Source organism: Ips typographus, linkage group LG3 (genome assembly GCF_016097725.1).
Source record: "Ips typographus isolate SLU linkage group LG3, UJ_Ityp_2.0, whole genome shotgun sequence".
NCBI classification, from domain to species: domain Eukaryota; kingdom Metazoa; phylum Arthropoda; class Insecta; order Coleoptera; family Curculionidae; genus Ips; species Ips typographus.
The window spans coordinates 16,465,391-16,474,282 of record NC_138424.1 but is presented as its reverse complement, the minus strand read 5'-3'; the positions used below and the strand labels follow the sequence as shown (position 1 = coordinate 16,474,282).

The 8,892-nt window shown below is 38.5% G+C and overlaps 1 protein-coding gene across 2 annotated transcripts in view; it reads right to left on the bottom strand.

Annotated features, from left to right (window-relative positions):
• Positions 1-2,769: 2,769 nt before the first annotated feature.
• Positions 2,770-8,892, bottom strand: part of LOC145726383 (protein diaphanous-like) — a 32,444-nt gene continuing 26,321 nt past the window's right edge. For both annotated transcript variants that reach the window (XM_081975425.1, XM_081975426.1), the window contains one exon: positions 2,770-3,444. Coding sequence is in view for 1 of the 2 variants with exons in the window: in XM_081975426.1 (XP_081831552.1) it covers positions 3,429-3,444 (16 nt within the window). In the remaining variant the exon portion in view is untranslated. The remainder of the gene's footprint in view (positions 3,445-8,892) is intronic.

Here is an 8,892-nt window from a genome sequence, read left to right as displayed (position 1 = left end):
TGTGTTGGTTGCACTTCGATATTTTAATAAACAAAAAAGTTTTCAAAAAAGACGAAATTCGAAAAACGCATCTTTTTTCAAAAATTGAGCTCTAGACATGCATACTAGTTTTTTTAGCCAAGAAATGGGGTTTTCCTGTCAAAAAACACTAAATCCGGGCACTCTGTATAGTGTGTCCAGGATAAGCAGCGCCACTATGGGGATCTGGAAAACGGTTAGAATTACAGATTTGGTTAAATGGGAGAAAAGTTGCGTAATCATGGTCTTATGAATTTTTAAGCTCATTTAAGTTGCCATTTGCATGTGACAGTTCAAATTGCAAATTGTCACAGTCAAAACAAGACTTAACTAAGTCAGCTTAGAAATACGTTGGTGAAAATAGTCCTTAATAAAATGACATGTAGAAAACATCGGCTTTTTTTCGGTTTTTGAGATATTTTGCAAAAACTGAATTTTGTAATTTTACGTTTTATTTTTTGTAACGTTAATATTGGACCTAGACCAAAACTTATGAAACTTCTCCGCAGCATCTTTTAAAGCTCTTTTAAGTGGCATTATCAGTTTTCCATTCCGACGTTTCCTCTTTGCGGAACCATCCTCAATTTTATTTTATTAAATACGGTCCTGATGTTTTTATGTTAGATTTTGAAATCCCTTTTTATTCCGAATTCAATAACGTATGAAACTTTTTTTTTTATTTAAATTTTTCTTAATTTTGGGATCGGATAAAACTGTTTTTTCTCGTCTTATTTTTAAGTTCAAATTAATAATAACCATCTAAATAACCTGAACAATTTATTGGCATAGACAATTTTTAATTAAAAATAAAATAAAAAATAATGTTCAAAGCCGTAATATAGGACTTTATTAAAATCAAAAAACAGAGTAAAACGCATTTAAACCATAAAGTGTCATACATAATTGAATTCGGAATAAAAAGGCCGCATTTAAAAAAAATTAGGTTGATGATGGTACCGCAAAGACGAAACGTTACAAAAAATAACTTATAGTGCCACTTTAACGAGTTTTTTAAAGTTTCTGTGGACAAGTGTCATTAGTTTTGGTCCAATATTAACGTCAAACAAAATTAAATGTTAAATCGAAGATCCCCATAGTGGCCCTCCTTATCCTGGACACTTTGTATACGTCACGTGAATAAAAATTCAATTTTTAAACTGGCAACATTGTAAAGGCAAAGTGGCACTGGTCAAAAACAGTCACATGGCCATAAAAAAGGTAATTTAAGTTGTGAAAATTTGTTAAATGAAATTTAGACAGTGGTAAAAGTTTAAATTGCATAATACATGTAACGTGGTGCCCGGAACTGTTGATGAAGCAGGATCGGGGTGCCTCCGACGCTTCTGTCAACCGGACCTCTAAAGTTTGTAGTACCCGAGAGGGAGGACTGGGAATTCTCTCAAAATTCTATCCTCCAGTCGCATGGAGACGTCTCGTTTACAGATGGATACAAAACCGTGACAGGGGCAGGTGTGTATAGTGCCACTTTGGGGACGAGGCTTAGCTTCCCTCTAGGCTGCCACTGTACCATCTTCCAAGCCGAGGTCTTCGCGATCATCCGATGCGGAGAGTTCATTTTAAACTCACCGCTACGCCGGAAGAATATATTATAATAACTGCAATGTTTCCAAGCGTAAGGATTGATTCTGGACGAGAGGAGGGTTTAGATGCTGAAATTGAAGAAAATGTTCTGGATATAGCTGAAGAGAATCCTGGAGTTAGTGCGAGGCGGATTGGTGTTGAACTTCAAATACCATCACATGTGGTCGTTTGTAAGACGCTTAGAAAAAACGGTTTAAAGCCTTTCCACGTTCAACCAGTTTAAAGTCTTCAAGAAGGTGATTATGACTTAATGGTTTAATTTTGTTAATGGATCCAACAAAATCGAGACCTCCACAGATACATTTTATTTAGCGATGAAGCTCAGTTTACCCGCGATGGAATTAACAATTATCACAATGAACATCTTTGGTTCGATGAAAATCCTCAAGCCACGTTTGAACGAAACTTTCAACATCGATTCAGTATTAACGTGTGGTGTATAATGCTCAAAGACCAATTGTTTGGTCCTTTTGTATTGGATGGACGTCTTACTGGATATGGAGATTTACGGTTTTTGGAAGACCATTTAACGAACATGTTGGATGATGTTCCGCTAATTGTTCGACACCGAATGTACTTTCAGCATGATGGAGCACCGCCTCATTTTAGTCGCAGGATGCGTAATTTCTTGGATAATCGTTTTCGTGATCGTTGGATTGGCCGAGGAGAACCTCATGCTTGGCCACCGAGATCACCAGACTTAAATCCACTGGATTATTGCCTTTGGGGGTGGATGAAATCACTAGTATACGAAACAAGAGTAGAGACCGTGGAAGGACTCCGCAATCGAATTTTCAATTCCGTAAATATTATTAGAAACAATCCCCAAGAAATTCAGCGTACCACTCGACAGATTAACAAGCGTGCTGCAGCTTGTATTGAAGTTGGTGGAGGTATTTTCGAAAATATTCCAAATTAGTTTAGTTTTGTTGTTTAGACCACAATTATTTGTTTGTATTGATTTTAAAATGAAAAACAGTCACAAAAAAGAAAAAACCTAAGGACCAATTATTTCAGCAACGGTTAATATGGGTTCATTTATCTTATTTTAACCTCCTGAACGCATTCCTAAAATATTTCCCTTTCCTCCCGAAACCCTGTATAAGTAACTTTCCTTTATTTTTCGTAAAAAAAACGATCTACGCAAAATTAAAACAAGAATGACAAACAAAATTTAATAATAAAATAGGTTTGATATAATTCTGCTATTCACAATATACATTTAGAGAAAATACCTCGAAATATTTACGAAAAATGCGAGTAGAAAAGTATATTTTAGTGACTGAAGTGTGTACATCATTGTATAAAAATTACTAAATGTTAAGTGGACTAAGCTAGATAAGCCGTTAGAAAAATCACAAAGTTAAGGAAATAACACAATGTTGAGTTTACTAAATAGAAAGTTAAGGCATGATTTACAATAGTGACGTGGCAATGGAAAGAATTCAGAGATTCAACTTACCTGTTATAATAAAAATTCAAATATACAAATTATGCTCACAAAATATGTACATGTACTTACAATTGTGACCTAAATAAATTTATACAATTTCTTTACCCCGGTTAGAAAACGCGAAAAAAAAAAGTCCTCATTAAGGCAGATTAAGTGTTTCACAAAGGTACCACAAAATTTATCAAATCAAATCTATACCTTTTTAGTAACTTAACAGGGACATTGAAAAACTAGGCCCTAAACTTACGTTGAAAATAAATAATAATAAGTCACAAATTGCATATATCACTACAGATTACTGGACTGTATGAGCGATGAAACCTTTCGTTGTTTTTTGAGTCCATTTAATGTCTGGTCACGTGGCTATTTGACTGCAAAAAAAAAATATAAACATTCAGATTACAAATACGTTTTTAATATTATCGCATAATATACTGGACGTTTCTTTGAACAAATGCATTTCTAAATATATCAAAACGTTATTTAAAACTTAATACTAATTAAACCTTCATTTCTTATTTCCGGTGTTTGAATTGATGTCAACATATTCCTTCATCACTCGTTTTTAGTGTTTCTTTATCCTGTAAACATAATCAGTTCATCAAAAGTTAAGGTAATACCTATTTATTTTGAAATGATTTAGTATTATTATTCAACAATAAAATAATACACATCACTACTTGACGGCTTCCTAAATTAAGCCATTAAAAGCCCATACCAGCTAAAAGTAATAACAAATAGTATACTTGTAATTAATTGTTGAAGTCATTAAACAAACATTTTCAAAGTTTTAAATTATGTCTGCGACTTTTTCCCGTCTAGAACCAGAAAGTCACACCAACAGGCTTACACCACAGCTAGTTTGAGACCTAAAAAATAGTTGTTTGTATACCTAGGCCGTCAAATAGTTATTTGTATACCTAGGCCATGAAATGGTATTTTTTCGGCCGAAAGAAAATTGGCGTCCGAGGAAGACAACAATCTTGAGAACGAAAAAATTATTTCACGGCCGCGGTGTACACAACCTTTTTTGTTCAAACGATATTTAGTTAGAAATTCCTAATTTTTGATAAATAAAATGAGAAGGGTCTAGCAATCACGGTGACGTTTATTGTTATGTTTGCTGGTTATGCATTGTTGATGTGACGTTAAATAATAAACTGACTCTTCTCAGAAATATTTTCTATTTTTTTTAAAAACGCGAAAATGAAATTGGTAGACGAAGATTGCTGTACTGGATGGGTGTACTGCTGTAATTGGTGCACACAGTGGACACATAGAGAAGTCATAACCAGCAACTATAAGCGTAGACGGCGACATGGTGATTGTGAATTTACTTTTTCCCTGTATTTTTTTTTCGGCCGTAAAAGTGCATTTAACGGCCGCTAAACAGTACGTGAAGTGAGTACTTCGCGTCCGTTTGAACAAAAATGTATTTTTTCTACAAACATTCAATAATGATGCATTTTTCGGTTCCAAATCTCAACGAAAAGTTACCCTTTACTGAGGAGTTTACTTTATCGAATGATTGCTGCGCTCCAGTTTGTGTCGCGCAGCAAACGTCATTCTCAGAGCATAAAAGTCATGGTTTGCGCGCTTAATACATAAATAACTATAAAATCTTAAAATCCATTATGGTTTACGACTTCATTTTTTATTTATCATAACCTATATCTGTCTGCAACGGTTTTCAAGATATTGACGTTTGAAAAATAATATTTTTAGGTTTTGGAAAAATTAGCTAATTCGTGCGCGGTGTTTTTATAGTGTTTTCTCTCGTTTGTGCAATTTTTGCACAATAGGTTTTTTTAGTTTCCTTCTTTAGCTTTTGGCTGGGTTTTACAAAGAATTTTGTCACTATGAGCAAGACGGGATGTGCCATAAAGGGGTGCAGCCCTTCAAAACATTCCCGACGATTCGGGATTTTAACTCGTTTTCCTAACCCGGAAAAAGACAGTGTTACCTTTTCACTGTGGAAACAATTTTTAGGACGATTTATTTTACTTCTTATAGTTAATAACATAATGATTTATAGCAGGTAAGATCTCAAGTAAAGTTTATTTTTATTCATTACAATGTTAAGGTAGTAAGAGGATTACTATAAGAGGTTTTCAAGGAGGCAAAATAGGTTTAATGATTTGTAGAACTCAATATAGCTTCTTAGTTTATGACGATTATTTTGGTAAGTTTAGTGGAAAACTAATGTATTCTTTTGTATAGTGCAAGTGTTTAAGTGCGTTTAAACAGCACTATGACTTCAAAGTTAATAAATGTATTGTTACGATTTTCCCGTGGGTTCACACAAAGTCAATTTAACTCAACGATTAATACATTTATTACACTTCAAAACACTCCGTACAATAATTAACACAGCTACTAAAAACACTACCACAATTATTCCGCTATTTAAACTTATCCGCGTTCCCAAATTCACTACTACTGCGGTCGAGACCGCGTCTTTTATATTCGCAAACCACGTTCTAGAATGACCGCGAAACGCTTCGCGGGTTGCCTTGACCATTCAAGAATATTCCAGGTAGCGTTTCCTAACTGTGGCCTACTTTAATACGCGCCCGGCCAGATATTACGGCGCATCGGTTTCATCCCGAGGCGAGCGCTCGTTAAGAAGTATCGAGCATAGTAGGCCCAGACCGTAACACTGCCCCCCTCTTAAAGCTGATCGTCCCGATCCGCTTCATCTAATCCCTGGTATTTCTTGAGTCTGTCCAGATGGACAATTTTCATCTTGCCTTTGGGGCTGCGTTGGACTCTGTACACAACGTCGTTTAACCTTTTTACCACATTGTAAGGTCCCTCCCAAACAGGTGTTAATTTCGGTGATTTGCCTTTCTTCCTCTGAGGGTTAAACAACCAAACTTTATCATCCTTCTGGAACCCTCCCGAATTGGCCCTCAGATCATAACGAGCTTTCATCTTATCGCTAGCTAGATTCAAACTTTCTCTGACCAGATCATGGATGTTCAGTAATCTGTCCTGCAACTCGTCAACGTAGTTCTCAATGTTCGTGCTTTGGCCTGTTGGAGATCCGAACACCACATCACATGGAAGTCGCAGTTCTCGACCAAACAGAACTTTAGATGGTGACTGTCCCGTTGAGTTGTGGACTGCTGCTCTATAAGCCATCAAGAAGAGCGGAATATGCTGGTCCCAATCTTTCTGATGCTGATCAACAACCTTTGAGAGATGTTGCTCTATGGTCTTATTAAATCTCTCGACCATGCCATCCGACTGAGGATGAAGCGGCGTTGTTCGGGTCTTCCTAATGCCTAGCAGGTCACAGAGCCTCTGAAAGAGCTTGGACTCAAAGTTTCGTCCCTGATCAGAGTGTAACTCCAACGGCACACCAAATCTACTGAAGACATTTTCGACGAGAATATCAGCGACTGTGCTGGCTTCTTGATTTGGAATCGCAAACACCTCAGGCCATTTGCTAAAGTAATCCATGGCAACAAGAATGTACTTGTTGCCTCTGTTGGTCTCAGGAAAAGGCCCAGCAACGTCTATGGCTAAACGTTCGAACGGCAATCCTACGTTGTACTGCTTCATAGGTCCCCGGGATCTCGTCTGTGGTCCGTGGCTAGCTGCACAAATGGAACATTGTCGACACCATGATTTCACGTCTTGGCAGTAGTTCACCCAGTAAAAACGTTGCCGGATTTTGTCCAAAGTCTTATTTACTCCCAAATGAGCACCAGTCTTTCCATTGTGCATTTCCTCCAGTACGTGGTCGACCCTTCCTCTGGGAACTACCAGCTGCTTCCTTATCTCTTTTCCATCGGCACTCTCCCAAGCTCTTTTTAGCAAGCCGCCTTCAACCACAAGCGAGTCCCACTGAGCCCAAAGTGCTTTGAACGTCAGGCCTTTGCTAGAGATTTCTTGCCATGTTGGTCTTGGCTCGCTTTGTTCCTTTCTCAACAACAATGGGCCTATGTCGCTGTCTTCTAGTTGATCCTTCCTGATCTCATCGGGACTCCATTCATCATCGGTCTTCAGCTGAACCATTCTGATGGACACAACTCCCTCATGTTGTTCCGCTTTCTGGCAATGTTTGCATTCTTCGGCGCAAGGTCTTCTTGATAGAGCATCTGCGTTATTATGCAGCTTTCCGGGTCGATGCTTGATGTTGAAATTATACTGCTGGAGTTTTTCAAGCCATCTTGCTACTTGTCCTTCCGGTTGTTTCATTCCGAGGAGCCACTTGAGTGCCGCATGGTCAGTCCTTATCAAAAATTCCTGTCCGTACAAGTACTTGTGAAAGTGATCGACTGATTTTACTATTGCCAGTAGCTCTTTTCTCGTTACACAGTAGTTCCGTTCTGCTTTGGTAAGTTTCCTACTGAAGTATTCTATGACATGTTCTTCTCCGTTTTGGACTTGAGACAATACAGCTCCAATACCAGAATTACTGGCATCTGTGTCTAAAATGAACTTTCCTTTTGGTTGTGGATAACTGAGGATGGGACTGGAGCAAAGTGATGCCTTTAATCTTCTGAACGCCTGATCACATTGGGTATTCCAACAGTAGGGTGTTTTGTCCTCAGTAAGTTGATGTAGCGGAGCTGCGATGTTGGCAAATCCTTCCACAAACCGTCTGTAGTAGGTGGCAAGTCCTAGAAAGCTTCTGAGTTCGTGTTTATCCTTTGGTACTGGCCATTCTCTAATTGCTTGGATCTTCTTGTCGTCCGTCTGGATTCCGTCGACCGTCACCACATGCCCAAGGAATTCGACTTGCTTTTGGAAGAACCAACACTTTTTGGCGTTCAATCGAAGATGGGCACCACCTATTCTAGCAAATACTTCTTGCAAGTTGTCCAGATGTTCTTCAAAAGTTTTTCCCATCACCATGATATCGTCCAGATAAACCAAGCAAGTCTTCCAGTTAAGGCCACGAAGCACAATTTCCATTAGTCTTTCAAACGTAGCAGGAGCATTACAAAGTCCGAAGGGCATCACATTGAATTGGTACAGCCCATTTCCAGCAGAAAAAGCAGTCTTCTCCTTATCTTGCTCCTCAATGCCAACTTGCCAGTACCCACTCTTCAAATCTAAAGTAGAAAACCAACAGGATCCTGCCAAAGTCGTCAGTGTGTCGTCGATACGGGGAAGTGGATAGCTGTCCTTTTTGGTCACGTCATTCAGTTTTCGGTAATCTACACAAAATCTGCTTGATCCATCTTTCTTAGTGACCAGAACAACAGGTGATGACCAAGGGCTGCAGGATTCTTCTATAACTCCGTCGTCAAGCATCCTGTCCACTAATTCCTGCACTTCCTGTTGTTTGGCTATTGGTAGTCTCCTTGGTGGTTGTCGAATCGGTTGTGCATTGCCGGTGTTAATTCGGTGTTTTACAATGGTAGTTTTTCCCATATTGTTCGGTGTTCCAAATATGCTACCATGGTCCAAAATCAGTTTCCGAGCCTTCTTCAGTTGTGGTGTTGACAGATGTTTCCAGGTCTTTTCAAGTTCATTTAAGAGCTTGTTTTCCCCCAACTGCTCCTCCTGTTCTGGTAACCCATCGCAATTGGTTATTTTGACTACAGGCTCGAATACCGCAATAATTTCGCCTTTGTTGATTTTGACGTCGTCTGGAAAAATGTTTGCAACTCTTATTGGGACTTCACTTCCTCCATTTACAAGTGATTTCCCAATGAGGCATCTTCCTGGTCGGTCCGGGTTTCGTACAAGTCCAACACAGCTCCCAGAATTCTGCTCCAATTGTCCAATGATTATTTGCTCGGAATTGCCGCTTATTTTTACTGTCTGAGATGCCAAAACATTAATGGGTGACTCATAGCGGT